This window comes from Talpa europaea, assembly GCF_964194135.1.
Source record: "Talpa europaea genome assembly, chromosome: 13".
Classification (NCBI taxonomy): domain Eukaryota; kingdom Metazoa; phylum Chordata; class Mammalia; order Eulipotyphla; family Talpidae; genus Talpa; species Talpa europaea.
The window spans coordinates 26,331,225-26,349,875 of NC_140080.1; the positions used below are offsets into that span (position 1 = coordinate 26,331,225).

The following is an 18,651-nucleotide window of genomic DNA, read 5'->3' on the forward strand; positions in this document are numbered from 1 at the left end:
AATCAACATTATCAAAGTGGCCATCCTACCAAAAGCAAATGATAGGTTCAATGCAATCCAATAAAAACTCAATGGCATTCTTCAAAAAAAGGGGAACAAATACTGCTGAATTCATATGGAATCACAAAGAACACTGAATAACCAAAGTTCTAAAAAGGGGAAGAATGGAGATATTATATACTCCTAGACTTCAAACTATATTAAAAAGCCATAATAATAGGAACAGCATGGTACTGGAACAAAAAGAGACACAGAAAAATGGAATTGAACTGAAAGTCTAGAAATAAAATCACACATATATGATCAACTGATCTATGACAAAAGATCAAAGAACAAGACAAGGATGCAAGGAAAGTCTCTTCAAGAAATGGTCCTGGAACAAGGAAAGTCTCTTCAAAAAATGGTACTGGGAAAACTGCCACATGAAAAAGAAAGAAACTAGACTACTATCTCACACCATACACAACAATCAACTCAAAATGAATAAACTTAGATGTAAGAAACCATAAAAACAACAGAAGAAAACAGAGGCAAAATACTCCATGACTTAAGTGTGTGAAACATCTTTCAGAACTTGTCTGCAGAAACAAGGAAAACAAAGGCAAATATAAACAGCTGGGACTAAATCAAACTAAAAAGCTCTGTACAGCAAAAGACACAGTAACCAAATGAAGAGGCATTCTACTGAATGGGAGAAAATATTTGCATACCGGCCTTCCTGGTGGTGCAGCAGTTGAGCACTGGGTTGCGAAGCTGCCCGCAGCCTCTGCAGCGCCCAGTTTGATCCCCAGCCGCTGGCAAAGGTCCCACATGGTGCGTAGACCTCTCCTGCTGCCCGCTGTTCCCCTCAGCACTATACTTCGACTGTCTGCCTGTTCTGCTCTCTCCCCTGGCTCTGGTGAATTCTCTCACCCTCCCGCACTTCTGACTGTACCCAGTGCTTGTATAAATAAATAAAATCTAAAAAACAAAGAAAAGAAAATATTTGCATACCATATACTGATAAGGGACTGATATCACAGATCTACAAAACACCTATACAACTCAACAACAATAACAAACAAGCCAATTTAAAAAAATGGGCTAAAAAACTAATAAAAAAAAAAACAAAAACACTTCTCAAAATAAGAAATGCAAATAGCCAACAGGCATAAGAAAAAATGTTCAATATCATTTATTATCAGGGAAATGCTAATCAAAACCACAATGAGAAACCGCCTTATACCTGTGAGAATGGCCCATATTAAAAAAACCAAAACAACAAGTGCTGACAAGGAGGTGGAGAAAAAGGAACATTCTTACACTGCTACGGGAATGTAAACTGGTCCAGCCTTTATGGAAGGCTGTGTGAAGGTTCCACAAAACACTAAAAATGGATCGATCTACCACATAATCCAGCAACTCGACTCCTAGAAACACACTCAAGACAAAAAAACACTAATTCAAAAGGAAACCTAAACTCCTAATGTTTATTGTAGCACTATTTTCAATTGTCAAGATAGGGGAATAACCTAAATGCCCTAATAGAGATTAGATAAGACAAGAAGATGTTATATGTACACAATGGAATACTGCTCAGAGATCAAAAAAGATAAACTCACTCCATTTGTGGCAACATGCATGGAGCTGAAAGGGGTTGATCTAAGCAAATTAAATCAGAAGGAAAAAGAAAAATATCATATGGTTTCACTTATATGTGGAATATAGAGAAACCAAACAAAGGGTCAGGAGGAAAAAGACAAAACTTGCAAAATGACCATAGATCTAAACCATACAGCAGGGGAGGGGCAGGAAGAGGGGTCAAACAGGGGAGGGAAGAGCACAAGGGACCGTGGAGATGGCTCATGGGTACTACTGTGGTGGGAGGACTATGTGGACTAATATTGTGCCAAAATTAACAATGATGAAAAAAATTTGAAAGAAAGAAAGAAAGAAAAGCAAGCAAGCTACAGGAAGTTCTAGCTAAAAGACTCCAGAGACAGACAAGGGCAGACCCAGTTTCAAGTATCTAGGTTCCCTAGTTCCAGAGCTACCTCTGCTTTCTCTGTCCATCACTAAATTATTCCCTTTTTCCTTTGTTAATTCAGGCTCTGATACCTGCAACTGAAAGTGTCCTAATCTGTTTCCTAAGACCTATTTTACACTTCCTTTGGATTTCTGCAAAGCTTTAAATAAGAGATGATTAAATATCAAACAAAATCTTAAGATTAGATAAGTTGACTTTAAAAAAAAAAAGATTTATTTATTTATTTCTACAAGAATCGGGGTACAAGCCAGATTCGTGATAGGGTGAGAGGACTCAACAGAGACAGAGTGGGGAACAGAACAGGCAGACTGAGGAAATACACTGCTGAGGGGAGCAGCACAACAGGAGAGGTCTGCTGCACCATGTGGGACCCTCTCGGGCCGGGATCAAACGGGCGCAGCAGAGGCTGTGGATAGCTTCACAGCTCCGCACTCAACTACCTGCGCTACCAGGGGAGACCAGACAAGTTGACTCTTACTTAAAGGATCATATAAGGGTAATCTTACCTCTTGACTACCATGGACTCCTGAGTTCTTCCTGGTTATGAAACTTTAGGGTTTAAGTGGAATACATTTCTAATTATTTTTGGAACCACAAACTTGCTAGTGGATTACCATCGCTTTTGTAAGATAAAGTTTAATTTAATTATGTAAGCGTTTCGAAAAAACCTACTTTATTTTCATACTCTAATATTAACCTAAGAAACAAGTATAAAAAAAACTCTAAGGCAATTATTTTACACACAATTTATTTTCCAGAGTATAGGTTATCCTTGAAACAATCCTTTTCCATTTAATCAATTTTTTAAAAGATTTTTTTATGCATACAAGAACTGGGGTACAGGCCAGAGGTGCAGGGGGTTAGAGGATTCACCAGAGACAGAATGGGGAACAGAACAGGCAGACTGACTGAAGTACACTGCTAAGGGGAGCAGCAGGTGAGCCAGGAGAGGTCTGCTGTACCATGTGGGCAGCTCCGCGGCAAGGGATTGAATTCATGCTGCAGTGGCTGCTGACAGCTTCATAGGTTGCGCTTTAACCCCTTGCACCACCAGGGAGGGCCCCACTCCATTTAATCAATTTTTAAGAACTACCTTGTCTTCAACTCAATCTCAGGTTTTCATTACCTGACCCAAACTATTTTTTTTTTTAAAGATTTGTTTATTGATTGATTGATTGATTTATACATACAAGCACTGGGTACAGTCAGAAGCGCGGGAGGGCGAGAGAATTCACCAGAGCCAGAGCGGGGAGCAGAGCAGGCAGAAGGACCGAAGTACACTGCTGAGGGGAGCAGTGGGCGGCAGGAGAGGTCTGCGCGCCATGTGGGACCCTCCTCTGGTGGCCGGGGAACAGCTGGGGATTGAACCGGCACTGCAGAGGCTGCGGGCAGCTTCGCAACCCAGTGCTCAACCGCTGCGCCACCGGGGAGGCCCTGACCCAAACTATTTTAACCTAGTCTCATTCTTACCTTTTATTAGATTATGTCTGATAAAAAGATGGATGGCTCACCAAATAAAGAGTGAAGGTACAATTCAGTTTTGTGGACAACGGGGAAGGTTTATTAATGTCATCTTTAAGAGTGGTAAAGACATTTAAGAAAACAACTCTTTAGAGAGAATGAAAATGATGGGTTGGGACTGAGAGAAGGCTACTAAAAGAACTCTTGACCTGTCCACCAGAGACAGAGTGGGGAACAGAAGAGGCAGACTGACTGAATTACACTGCCGTGGGGAACAGTGGGCGAGTCAGGAGAGGTCTGCTACGCCATGTAGGTAGCTCCCTGGCTGGGGATCGAACTCGTGCTCTCATGCTGCAGTGGCTGCGGACTGCTTCAAAGGTTACATCTTAACCCCTCGCGCCACCAGGGAGGCCCTCTTAATGCTCTCTTAAGGTCTTATGCTAAGGAAAGAAAATAATTGAGCCTTAAAATTTCTTTTACCTATACTTTTCAAAGGCAGGTGAAAGAAAAAGGATGAATGTAAGTGGTTTAAAAATACACTAAATTGGGAAAATGTGGAGTATACAAGAGCATAAGGTGGCAAATTTAGAAATAACAAAAGAAAGCATGACCAATAATAATATGCTAAGAAATTAAAAAGGATTTTGTAATTAAAAACAAGTAAACAGAATAGGCGATGTTGTGCCTAAGGTTGGACTAAGCAATTCCTGGACTAAGCAAAGGTAAGACAGGTCTTGAAGGTAAAGGCAGATGTAATGATCACCAGGACTGGAACACATACATGATGCAGTATCTACAGCAACAAAAATTTACTAGATATGTAAAACAAAGAAATATGATTCTGGTAGGATAAAAATCAATCAAAGAGACATGGAACTTTCCACATTTATTATAATAAGTTAAAGGGGTTAAAAGAAAACACAAACATAATTTGCAGAGGGGGGAAGAACTCTCAATAAGATAAATAAATTTAGGAAGAGTAAACTTCATGGGCAATTAAAAAACTACCAAAACTGAAGCAAAGAGAAGGAAAAAGCCAAAAAGAAAATTTAACAGAGCCTCAGGAACTTGTATGACAGATTCAAGAGTTGTTTAAAATATGTTGGTAAAACACATGCCAGTATTTTAACTTTCAACTACTATTTTAGTCTTTAACGTTAGTCTTTAACTTTCAATTACTATTTTAGTCTTTCAACTACTTCCTCCTAGTATAACTTGGAACAGAACAGATTCTCACAAAGTTATAATAAATGAATTTAGTCCAGAAAAAAAAAGTTATGTGGTGAAAGGACTAAATAAGACAAGTATTAATCTCTTGTGTGTTTCCTTTCCCACAGTATGAAAGTGTCTCTGTGCTTAAGTGTAAATATAATTTGGTGAGGCAGGCAGTATGAGGTGATTTTCTGATGACTTAGCCTCCCCAAAGAAACCACCAGAGGATATCCTTTTCCTGTTCACATCAAAATAACACGAAGTTAGGATGAGGAGAAATATAAGTTAGAATGAAAAGCTACTCAAGCATACAGAACTCAAAATTTCAAAATTAGAGCAAGTATTAAGCCAGAACCTTAGACTTTCAGTACTTCTCTTAGCTTTGTTTCTCTTTTTACTATTTCATTCAACCTTTTAAAATGGAACTCTCAGTCCTTATGTTGTCTCCTTGTCAGAACAGAAACCCTGTGAAATCAATTCTTCATAGTAATGCTGTCCAGGCTGGCTCATTCAGTAATCTCTATAATAGGGCAAGCACACAAAATAAGGCCTCCTTTAGGTAACAGTGAACCTCGTCATGATGTTAGTTTCCACTTTCAAATGTAACTTAAAAAAAAAAAAAAATCTTCCAGATTACTTCCTAAGTGTCAACACTACTTAACTCCACATGGGATATGCAAGTAAGAAACAGACTCTACTCTTCATAAATACTACAGTGATGAAAAATGTCAAATATACAAGTAACTACACTAAAAAGCAGAGTGAAAAATGCAATGAAATCTACAAAAAATGTTGTGGGGTTCCAAGACATTATTATAGAAGAAAAACAAAAGAAATTCTAAATTCTTTTGTTTCGAAATCTTTAAAATTGTATATATTACAAATGCAGTGAAAGGTTTGACAATATGAAAACACCATCTAGGTGGCACATAATCAAAGCAAGGGCTGGGAAAAGGGAAACACGGCAAGGGAATAGCATATGTATTGTCATGGGCGATAAGTGGGGAATAGTGGAATGTAAAACTAGAATATGAACATGAATTTGAAATGAGGTGAAGTATAAATCAGCTTTTAAAATAAAGTCACATTGCTCTTATAATTTACTTCATGTTGGAATTTAAAAGAAGAGTAGTCAAATAACAGATTTTGACTAGGAAATAGATGACATGCTTATTAGAAATATTAAAGTATAAGGAAATGGATGGTGGGGCAAAGCTAGGTGAGGTGGCAAAATAACATTCTGGTGGAAATGTGGCACCAGAATTCTGGACAGATTGGCACAAGAACTTCAAAAAGTTTAAAATGAAGTGTTTTTTTGCACTCTTATTTGCACCAGTAGTAGTCTGCAGTCCTAATAGGAAAAATCAGCAGTACAAAGTTTTCTTTAAATTTCAATTTTTGTCTCAAAATCTTTAAATCTGGATATACTATACACATCATGAAAGGTACGAGTCAATAACTTATGACAGAGAATTTTCTGGGTAGGTTACTGTTTGCTTAAGGCACAAATTTTACTTCACTGTTAAATTGTGAAAGGCTCTGAGAGAAACAGCTTTCCCTGCAGAAAATGTAAAACAAAGGCATAACAAAGTTTTTTGGTTTGCTTCAATATCAAATGGATATGCATACAGTCAATCAACATATATGAAAAGAACCATGAAGGCTGAGCAGTGCTAATGAAGATCTGCTGGTATGTAGAACCTAGCAAATTCAGCAACCAAGAGCAAATGTTCTGATATACCATTTGCATTATCATCCTCTACTGAGTATTTTTACAATAAAAATATTTTACAACCTAACAAAGAAAGCAAAGCATCAACCCGACAAAGAAGTGGTTAACCAAAGCATTGGGATTTCTAGGAACATGTTTACTTCTTGCATAGAAAGTAAAGAGATGAGGTCCTCACTGGTGGCACAGGGGTTAAAGACACAGCATTATCAAGCTACCACCAGCCACGCAACATGAGCAGTGTATTTCCATAGATCCACCCATTCTGCTCCCCATTCTGTCTCTGCTTCTGGCCCACACTGCAGTTCTTGTGTGCATAAATAAGTCTTTTTAAAAAAACAAGTAGGGGTCTCCCCTGTTGGCACAGGTGGTTGAGTGCAGTGCTGTGAAGCTATCCGCAGTCTCTGCAGCACAAGAGTGATCCCGCCGGCTGGCCAGCAAAGATACCCACATGGGACAGCAGACTTGTCTCACCTGCTGCTCCCCTCAGCAGTGTATTTCCGTCAGTCTGACTGTCCTGTTCCCAGCTCTGTCTCTGGTGAATCCTCTCACCCTCCCACACAGCTGACCTGTACCCCGGTTCTTATATGCATGAATAATCTTTAAAAAAAAAATAAAAAAACAAGAGGTGACGGATGAATGTATACCACTGGTTATTTAAAAATAAATTAATAAAAGGCAAGTGTTTTAGTTCAAGTATCAACATTCACAATTTACCAACTCTCAGAAAAGATTAAACAAATAGAGAAAAGAATCTAAAAAACGTACTCCTTATTTCTTGAATATTTTGAAGACACAAAAATATTCTCTTCATGAACATCTAACTTTTTTTTTAAGATTTATTTTTATTCATACATGCACACAAAAACTGGGGTACAGGGCAGAGGTGGGCGGGGCAAGGGGCGTTGAGGAAATTCACCAGAGACAGAGTGGAACACACTACTGAGGGAAGCAGTGGGCAAGACAGGAGAGGCCTGCTGTGCCATGTGGGCTAGCTCCCTGGCCAGAGATCCATCTCAAGTCACAGTGGCTGGTGATAGCTTGATTGCGCTGATACCTAAGGCCTGCACTCCAGGGAGGCCCCATTCTAACATCTTAATGCATGATTTTGGCTAAAATTTAAGCTAATATGATGACACAGAAACATTCACATCGAAACAATCACACGTATTTTACCTAGACTGTGGTAAATGCTTAATTCTGAAGTTGCTTTGAGCACAAAGGCTTTTAATTTTAAACCAGAACACACAAAAACTCTCAAAAAGGAAATGCATAAGAGTATAGCCACACCAGCCCATATAAAATAGTGGAAACAATTTTAAGTCAAGAACTGCTGTTGGACAGAAAAATACGCAGGCAATACGCTCCTGGACATTAACTGTAGGGATGACTTTGGAGACTGGACTTGACTCTAATGGCAGAAGAAACAAAAGCAAAAAGTAGGAAATGGGAACCTATGAAACTAAAAGGCTTTGTTCAGAGACAGAAACCATTACCTAAAAACTGCAACCTACTGACTAGGAGAAGATATTTGCACTTCACATGTCTGACAAGAGGTTAACATCCAAAATATATAAAGAACTTATACAATACACAGTAACAACAAAAGCAAACAAACCAATCAAAAAGTTGTCTGAAGAACAGAACATTTTCCAAAGACAACAAAGGCCAACAGGCACATGAAAAAATGTTCAACATCATATATTAAGGAAATGCAAATCAAAGCCACAACGAGCTATCACCCCATATCTGTGAGAATGGCCTATGTCAAAATGACTAGAAACTGTAAGTGCTGGCGAGGATGTGGGGAAAATAAAAGGAAACCTTGTACTTGTTGGTGGGAATTTGCAGTAATGCTGTTACAAGTGAGAAAGTAAAAAAGACAATTAGGGGACAGTTTTCCTCATTTGTGGAATACAAATAAAGCAAAAGAAATAACAAAATAATTCTTAGACTCTCTAAAAATATGATCATTACCAGAGTGGAAAGGGAAGAAGGATGGAAAATAAAAGAAGAAACAGTCAAATTGAGGGAGACTACACTATAAATTTGGTGGTGAGTATGGTGAGGTCTATACACAGAGAGGTACTCCTGAAATTTATTAGAATTGTAAACCCAAGGTAAATGCATAAGATTTAATTAAGAAAATAATCGCTGTCTTTCTTGTATCTTCTCTCCAACCCTTCAAATTAAAAATCCTTGCACATTGTGTAAAGCTTTGCTTATACTGCCACAAGCCATGAATAGATTTGGAGTGTTGATTTTTAAAATCTCTCAAATGCCAAAAGGATGTATTCATGGCTTTTTCTGGTACTCTAAAAGAAGGTTTTAGTCAACTGAAAGACCAAGAGTCCACTATTGATATTTAAGTCCTCTGCTATGCTTTGCTTTAGACTTGAGGTTATAATTTGATATACAGACAAATAATTTGGTTAGTATACCTTACATTATCCATTTTTAAAAAGTTGAGATTTGTAGAAATTCTGCATTTTGGGAGATATATTTTATCAATGTATTATTGCTCTGCTTCTAGTCCTTGTACGCTCTAGTAATTATTCTTTAGAGATTCTTTTTTTCTTGCTCTTATTTTTTATCTTTATTGCCTTGTTTTTGTTTCAATCTTTATGCTGTTTCTGTCTCTTGGCTGCTGTCCTAAGCTTAACTGAATTTGAGGATTTTTGCCTTCTTTGGCTATTATCTTACATTGTTGCATATCTAAGTATTATGAGAATTTTCTTTTGACCTTGTGAATTTCTGTTTTACAGGTTCTAGAATTTAATTACTTTTGCTCCTTTCTTCTGTTCACCCTCCAAAGTTCATTAACTAATAGCTTGCTTACTTTTATCAGATTTATCTCATTTCTTTTAACTATGATTCTAATTATACGATTTTCTGAAAATTGCAAAAGTAAAGGGCAGAAAGCAGACTGGTGGTTGTCAGGGGCTGAGGGTCAGGAGAAAAGACTAAATACAGAGGGGCATAATGTACTTTTGGAAGTGATGTAACTATTCTGTGTCTTCATGTAGTCTACAGTAAAAAGGGAGTTGTATTATATGTAAATTACATGTGAGTTAATATGAAACATACATATATACACCAACAATGATGCAGGAAGCAGATTTGATATGACTTGGTAATGAATGTGATGATCAAGGCAAGACAGTCAATAGTAACTTTGAAGTTTATGAAGTATAAAAAAGCATATTCTGCTCTTTCTAATGGAGTGAAAAATGTATGGTATCCAACAACTATACCAAGAGTTAATGGCCCCAAAGCCACTGCCTTCTTTTTTAACTTTACTTGAAAAAAATTCCTTGTTGTACTTCAAAATGGTGAACTGGAAAAATTCTTTGTTCTGTCTACTATAAAATACGAGAGAACTGTAGAATGCCACAACTACCACCTTTGTGAAGAAATGCCACATGTAAACCAAAAATGAAAGATTTTTCCATTTTGCATCTGCCTACATTCTCCCTTAACAAAAGAACACTTTTTCCTAAAACATACAAATCTGGGTAATTTTGTACAACCACAGTAAAATGTAGTCCTCACACAAAAATAGTTTTATTCCTACAGATCAGTGGCACTTGGAATGTGGTAGTGTAAATTTCAATGTGCTGTAAAATTTGTATTAAATTCTGACATTTGAAGACTTACTATGAAAAATAAAGTTATCCATAATTTTTAAGCAACAATTACATGTTGAAATAATATCTGGATACAGTGTGCTAAAATATATTGTTAGACAAGAGTCACTCTACGGGGCTTGGGGTAAAAATAAAGGGGTTGTAAGTGTATGGGGAATATAAAAATAAAATTTAAATTAAAAAAAAAAAGACTAAAAAAATTGTTAGAATTTTACCAGTTTCTTTTTAATGTGGCTACATGAAAATTCAATAGAGGCTTTACAATACAAAACATCCTAATTTTCTTCATGACTTCTACTTACAGAAGAGTCAATTATAATAAAAATTAGGCTTTTCAAAAGTTTAAGTTCAGAGCTTTCAAGAATTATTTTTCAACAAAGCAATCATTATGTTATTATGGATTCACCCAGAAAAAAAGAAGAAAGAACACAATATTCATACACTGCTGGATTATATGTGATCACTAACAAAAGATCATTTCTTTAATTGCAAATGACACATTTAATAAAGCATAATTCTCAAAGACCTTCTGCCTGAATTTCTTATTCTAATTAAAAGGTATGTGAGCATCTAAAGCACAAGCACAGGATATTTGTCAGAATAAAAAAGATACCATAACATAGAAAATTTGCAAGGTATTACCTGATAAATATCAGATAAACTGCTGCTCCCAGAGTCACTGGCAATGCTACAACCAGACTGACTAGAAGACACATGAGTCACCTGTGGATGAGGGTTGTCTGTGATGTGTATCTTGGTAAGATCTGCTGGAAGCTGAAAAAGAAAAAGATATTCTAAATGTAGAACTTTATAAAGTTCATGACACACTGGAACTTCCACAGCAAATTTTTGTTTTATGTATATTATTGCATAACATCATTTCGAACCTAAGTTGTCCATTCTTAGGAAAAATCTTAGGAAATGATGAGCACCAAATTAGTATTCTGAAACAATCTAAAGGCCTATAGTGGAGTTCACTGAGCTGTTCTGAGATTAGAGAAATAACTTGGTCCCTTTTTTTCTCCCCCAAATAAAAACATATGCTATCACTACCACAAAGAATAAGAATGCTCCCTCTTTCTTTTTTTAAAAAGATCTACCTATTTATGCATACAAGAACTAGGGTATAAGCCAGAGGTACAGGGGAGAGGTGAGAGGATTCACCAGAGAGTGAAGAGTGGGGAGCAGAACAGGTAGATACACTGAAGTACACTGCTGAGGGGAGCAGTGGGCGAGGCAGGAGAGATCTGCTGCACCATGTGGGTTGCTCCCTGACTGGCTACAGCTTGATAGTGCTGTCTTTAACCCTTGAGCCACCAGGGAGGCTCCCTCTCTCTCTCTTACTTACACACATGGACATGTGCACACTTGCTACTACTAAAATCAAACACCATTGTCCTGGATTAAAGTACAGCATGTGGCAGCAAGATTTAAAGCAACAACTGACTGTACTGAATATACCAAAAATTGACTAAACCTCTTTTCACTTAATACTGTATTAATTTGTAGCTGATTCCTACAGTTTAATGTTTGTACTAAGTGCAGAGACACAAGAAGGAAATTATTTCACCACCTTGTCTTATTTAATATAGACATATTAAACATTTTATCAGAGGTACAATATATTTTAAACAATAAAAAAAACTCACAAAATAAGCAAACAGGAGCTAAGATAAACCACTCTGCTATAGTGTAGTAACAGAAAGTTTAGAAAGGAGATATGGTGAAATATTTTTCGAATGATTTCTCCACAATTTGCTATTCAGAACCACTCAGACATCACTTTGATTTTTAATTGCTTTAGTATCAAAAACATTAAAGAAATAACCACATTAACATTGGAAACTAAATATATGCTAAAAGAGATGATCGCTGAATCTGGATATTATCTCAAGAGGAGACACTGTAATTATAAAACTACACACAAAGTTGAGTAATTCAGATAATTCCCAACACTAAGATAAACAGAAAAACTGGAACACATATACAAACAATCTAGCCTTTGAGGTTGCTTTTCTCTATTTTTCTGATTCTTTTTTTTTTTTAAAGATATATTTATTTTTATAATCACTGGATACAGTCAGAAGCGTAGGAGGGTGAGAGAATTCACCAGAGCCAGAGGGGAGAGCAGAGCAGGCAGACTGACAAAGTATACTGCTGAGGGGAGCAGCGGGCGGCAGGAGAGGTCTGCGTGCCACGTGAGACCCTTGCCCGGAGGCCTGGGATAGAACCAGTGCTGCTGAGGCTGCTGGCAGCTACGCAAGCCAGCGCTCAACTGCTGCGCCACCGGGGAGGCCCTATTTTTCTGATTCTTAAAGAGGAGGCCAACAGGCTGCTAAGAACTACTGACAGCTGCTAATTAGAGACGAGAGTTATATTCTAAGGCTTAGCACGAAAGGCCATGCTTTGCACTGAAACCTTGGAAAGCACACTACACTCTAGGAATAAAAGTATGATCCAAAAGTTAAATCAATGCCCATTTTAGAATCACCTCATTCCCTAATGCTGGATTAACATTATGCAGGATTACTACTCTACTACTGTAGGCAAACATAAATCTTCACCATGGGGGTGGAGGAATCACTGTAGCCCCTGAGGCCTATTATTTTAAAAAAATCTTGCATATACAACACCCGCTACTCCAATGAAACCAAACATACTAGGAAACAAAAGGTTGTTGATGAAAACTAAGAGTAATAGTAATCTCTAGAAAAAAGGAAGAATTTTCAAATAATGGTGTTATCAGACATAGGTTCTAAAATGCTTCTACTGAACATATATCAAATTTTCCAAACATCGTCTTTATTTTTTTTTAAAGATGTATTTATTCATATATACAAGAACCGGGGTACAGGTCAGATGTGTGGGAGAGTGAGAGGATTCACCAGAGACAGAGCAGGAACAAAACAAGCAGACTGCTCAGGGGAGCAGCGCGCGAGACAGGAGAGGTCTGCCTCTCCACCTGGGTTTCTCGCTGGCCGGCCTGGATCCAAATGGCACTGCAGAGGCTGCAGACTTGATGCTGGGGGCAGGATCTAAAACCTTGTGTGACAAAAGGAAGCCTAACCTAACCTCCCTTTGTCTTGTACAATTCTAATTTCAGTGAAGGTGATGATTTTGTTTATTGTTTCTAATGAATTATAACTGCTTAGTTATTTAAGAAGAGTTAACTACTATGCCAGTTACTATTTGGATTGTCTGGGAGAACAAAGGCCTCAACTGAAGAAACTTTTGTGAAAATATTTCTCACTGTAATTAGAAACTTTAACATGGCTATCATCATGGTGTTCTAATTAGTAGTTAAAAAATAAAGGTATTGGTGGGCCTCCCTGGTGGCTCAAGGGGTTAAGATGTAACCTATGAAGCTAGCTGCACACTGCAGCACAAGTTCGATTCCCAGCCAGGGAGCTACCCATATGGCGCAGCAGACCTCTCAAGTCTCGCCCACTGCTCCCCTCAGCAGTCTATTTCGGTAAATATGCCTATTCTGCTTCCCACTCTGTCTCTGGTAAATCCTCTAACAACAACCTTGCACCTATGGCCTACACCCCAGTTCTTCTATGCAAAGTATAAAAAGACTCAAAAAAGGAATTACACCTGACAGAAATAAAAACACACCTTTGGACCTTTGAACATTAGGGTAAAACTGTTGGGGGTTGGGGAAGGCAAAGGGAGAAGTCTTAAAATCAGTCAGATAAGAAAAGAGATAACTTTGACATGAACAAGAGCAAAGTTAAAATGATGGCTTACTTCTCAACACATATTTGGAAGCAGATGATGATGGAGCAGTTCTATACTGAGGAAAAAAATCCCCAAAAAAGGCAAACTAAAGTGTTTTCAAAAAAAGAAAATGAAGACAAATTTCCCACAAAAGACCTACATAAAGAGAACTCACTGGGAGAAAGAAAATGATTCCAGATAGAAGCGTTCAGATACAGGAAAAAAAGAAAAACTAATAAAAACTAGAAATGTGTGGATATAAAACACATACAACATACGTTGCATTAATTTCACTAAATAGAATCTAAGGCATACAGCATTACTTGTCAAGAAAAGATTCACCACCAAATAAATAAGCAACTCATAGCGAAATAAGCCAGAAAGAAAAAGAAAAATACCAGATGGTCTCACTCATAGCAGGAATCTAGAAAACTTAAATAAGGGACCAGGAAAATGAATAACTATAAGAAAGTGAAAATCAAAATCAACAAACAACTATGAACCAGAGACACTCTATGGGTGGTGGGGGGCGGGGAGTGGTGGGATTGGGGTCAAAATAAGGGGATTGCAATTGTATGGGGAATATAAAAATAAAATTTATTTTAAAAAAAAAGCACCTTATAATACAGTCTCAAAATGTACATACAAGGCAGTAAAAAGACAATAAAGGACTAGATGAATTCACAATTATGTGAAATTTCAGCACCTATCTTAGTGAGAGAATAAGTAAATAAAAAATTAAGATAAAGAAAATGTGAACAAAATGAACAAATTTGATCTAAAAAGTATATACAAAGAAAAGTGCACACAAAAACTATGAAATATACATTCTTAGTATACACACAAAAACATTTATAAAACATAAGGCACATCTTCAACAAATTTCAAAATGGAAACAAAATATCCTAAGATTACAATGCAAATAAGGTAGAAATAACCAAAAAAAAAAAAAAAAAAAAACCTAAGAAAATTATTATGTAAAGGGAAATAATAAAATACACCTCTAAATATCCTGTAGGTCAATGAAGTCAGAGGAAATTAGAAAATGTTTAAAGAGAATAAAAATTAAAATGCTACATATCAAAACCTGTGGAATACACTAAAGCCATGCTTGCAGGACTTCTTATAGTTTCAATGTGTATTTTAAAAGGCTGCAGAAAAATAAACTACCAGTGGTTACAATAATACAGAAATATAAACTGTAGTAAGTTTCTGCTCTAAGATTTTCTCCTGATGAGTTTCTGTTGTTCAGATTCAAAGTATTTATATTCAAGAATAAAGCAGATGGAAAAGCAAAAAAATAGTTTTAGCATGTCAGATATTTATCAAGGGTGGGAGATAGTCTATATTCCAAAACTGCTACACAGGCAAAACCAAGGAGAAGAAAGTCATCCATGAAAGTTAAAATGAACTAAAGCCTTAAAGACCAAATAGGTAAACTGGTCTGGTAATGACACTCAGTAATCTTCATTCTCACCAGACCCTAAAAGCAGTCACTATTATTATCCTACTGATGAGGAACTAAGAATTAAGCAACTTGCCCCACTTAAACAGATAGCAGAGCTGGGACTCAAATCCAGACCTGTCTACCACTAGCACTCTCTACCAGGAATTCTGCTGGTAACAAAGATGACGAGAAATGGCTTCTACTTTGAAATAGTTTAGTCTATGAAAATGGGTCCTATCTTCAAGGTGCTCACTGGAAAGTGAAACATTTGAATTTTCACTCCACTCCTTTGAGTGTGTCATTCTTGCTCTCTGTATCCCATCAGGTATGCGTGTGTGTGTATATATATAAAAGTTATATTCCACTTTTATTACCTAATGAAATAGTAGTGCCTACCACTCATATATCTGCTCACTAAATATTTGTAGAATAAATAATATATTTTGACTCCTGAATACTATCATTGCTGCTAAGGTGGGTTTCCATAGAGACCTGAACAGATTAAGTTTCAGTATAGGCACATTCTGGAAGGTAGCACTTCCTAAACTGTACACTCTGGAATGCTATTTCAGGAGATCAAACCCACGTACTATTGTAAACACACTCTCTCTCTCATGGGGGGGAGTGTCAGTGATTGTATAGGAAATAACATTATATTATGTCGCTTAGCTCTTTACAACATAAGCATATTTATGGGGCGGGGGGGGGGGGGGGAAGAAGCCCCACAATAAAAAAAAAAAATGCATTAACAAGCACTCACCAAACTAATTTTTCCCCAGTATCTTATTAACATCTTGCCGGTGTAAGAAATAATGCTTTGTGACAATCTAATTGATCCATTCAAGAAATATTAGGGCAATTAGTTTGGAAGAGGCTGGTGGTGGCAGCACAGATCTACCTGAATCTTGGATGGTAAAAATGCTGGTATAAATAGCAAAAGAGCAGTATTACATGAATGTTCAAGATTCTACTTCATGTTTAAAAACTTAGCCATTTAAAATAACTTGCTACAACTAAGAACAACAGCAGGTAAATGTGCCCTTTAATAAGAAACTTTACCACCTGAAATATTTTGTCCACACACAACCATTATTTCATTTACGAGAAGGACATTTAAAGGGAACTATAGGTATTAAAAAATATTTACAATTAACCATAAAAATACTTAAAAATTACATAGTCCCTACCAGAACAGCATTCCTCAAAGATTGCTATTAAATTCCAAAGTGGGGCCTCCCTGGTGGCACAAGGGGTTAAGACAGCTGTGAAGGGGTTAAGATAGCTGTGAAGCTATCCGCAGCCACTGCAGCACAAGTTCAATCCCTAGCCACGGAGCTATCCACATGGCACAGCCGACCTCTCCTGTCTCGCCCGCTGATCCCCTCAGCAGTGTATTTCAGTCAATCAGCCTGTTCTGTTCCCCCACTCTGTCCCTGGTGAATCCTCTCACCCCCGCCTGCACCTCTGGCCTGTACCCCAGTTCTTGAATACATAAATAAATCTTATAAAAAATTCCAAAGTGTATTGTTAGAGCTTGCTTTCTAGAGCATAAAAACATGGTTTAGCAGCACTGTGCCTATCCAGAAATCACCTGCACCTTAACCTTAAATAACCAAGGAATAAAGATGATTCTTAGGCATATCATAAGAAGGTATTTGAGAAGTCTATACTCTTACTACAAATGCAAAAAAAAATTTCTAACAAATCTTGCGATCTATTTTCCAACTTACTGAAAAAGGAGTATCTAGTATAAATCTGATACTAATCATAATAATGAATAAAAGTCATGGGGTTTGGAAAATTAAAAAAAAAACAACTACTAAAACACTAAAATAACAAATGCAACTTAGCAAGAGCTCATTCTCACTGGGGGTACAGAGTAGGGAGAATGCTATTTGAGAGGAGTCCTAGAAATGATTAAGACTAAAGGTACTGAATAGCACAAAGACCCAGAATTGCAGTACAAATTGGAATTAGTTTATATATATATATTTCAAAGCTTGGTAATAATTACTGCATTTTATTATAATTAGATATATTAATATAATTAGATATATTAATATAATTAGATATATTAATTTCACTTTAAATATGTCTTAAATTGTAAATTCCACAATGTTTAAAAATACACCTATGTTGCACATTTCTGTTGAACAGTTAGGCCAGAAAGTGGAAAGAGCATAATACATTTAGGAAACAGTAAGCAAACCACTATAGCTCAGGGAAGGATATATATTGCACTACACAGGAGATGAACATGAGTCAGATGTAGCATTTTTGAGTGCTTAGATTCCCTGTACTAGAAAAGAGCTACTGAAGACTTTTGGCAAGAAAATGACTTAGAGATTTGCTTTTTAAAAAGATTAGCCTGGAAAAAACCATACATATTTACTCAAGAACCAAGAAGATGAAGGCCTTATGAAAGGTAAGCCTTCAGAATTACAGGACTACACAGACACAGCATAGCTGACTTTGAGAGATTGTTAAAAATAATCCAAGGTCCAAAAAGCAGTTTGGAGCTGGTTTTACAGAAACATACTATAACTTCTCAAAAATCTTAAGGGAAATTGCAGTATACTTGGGTACATGTGTATGTGAAACTACAGGAGAAACATGCTTTCCTAATTGATGATTTTAAAGATTAGTTCAATGACTTCAATAAGCATTAGAGTTTTTCAATCCTAAAACCCCTATTTCTTCACACTTTAACGTTTTTAAAACTAAAAAGCAGTTTTTTAATCAATATTTGCACTTAACAGTATAAACTGACAAAGGGGGGGAGGGGGATAAGCAAGGAAACCAGAGTAGCTGGACTGAACAAAGAGGAGTGCAGCAGAAGATAAAGATCACACAGTGCCTAGTAACTCATGGTAAAGATCTTGACTTTAAATTTTGGATAAAGCCTGTCAAGGAGGAGGGAGTAATCAGTTTTGTCAAATACTGTGGAATAATAGGGAATGACCTCTAGATTTATCAGTAGATGCATGCACAATGAGAATGGGAGCACTTCTAAGACCAGACCTAGGAATACCAAAATGAAGGAAAACATAAGTCAATTTGATAATGTCTACTCCAAGCAATAATGCTGCTGGCACTTAAGGCAATCAACTGTAACAGACCAGGATGGTGAGCTCTCAACTAATAGTCACTCAAGGAAAGTCAACACCCTGAAATAAACCAAAACCAAAGAAAAAGAATCTTAACTAAGAACTTAAACCCTATGAGTGTAAAAAAGCATCACTTAAGAGATTTTGAAAACAAATGATACAATGATTAAAATGAGAACTGTACAAGATAGCGAGCAGAAGAGTAAATGGTCACAAATAGAGAATGTGTTAGTGAGCCAGAACACCAAAGATGTGAGAACAAAGTATGAAACAAATATTCACAGATATTAAGAACAGAACCA

The 18,651-nt window shown here is 36.9% G+C and overlaps 1 protein-coding gene across 5 annotated transcripts in view; it reads right to left on the reverse strand.

Moving 5' to 3' along the window:
- The window catches only part of RAPGEF6 (Rap guanine nucleotide exchange factor 6), a gene marked incomplete at both ends in the record, with an annotated part of 190,947 nt that overhangs the window by 84,391 nt on the left and 87,905 nt on the right, over positions 1-18,651 (reverse strand). For all 5 annotated transcript variants that reach the window (XM_084252765.1, XM_084252767.1, XM_084252764.1 and 2 more), the window contains one exon: positions 10,718-10,849. In XM_084252765.1, the coding sequence (XP_084108891.1) occupies positions 10,718-10,849 (132 nt within the window). The remainder of the gene's footprint in view (positions 1-10,717; positions 10,850-18,651) is intronic.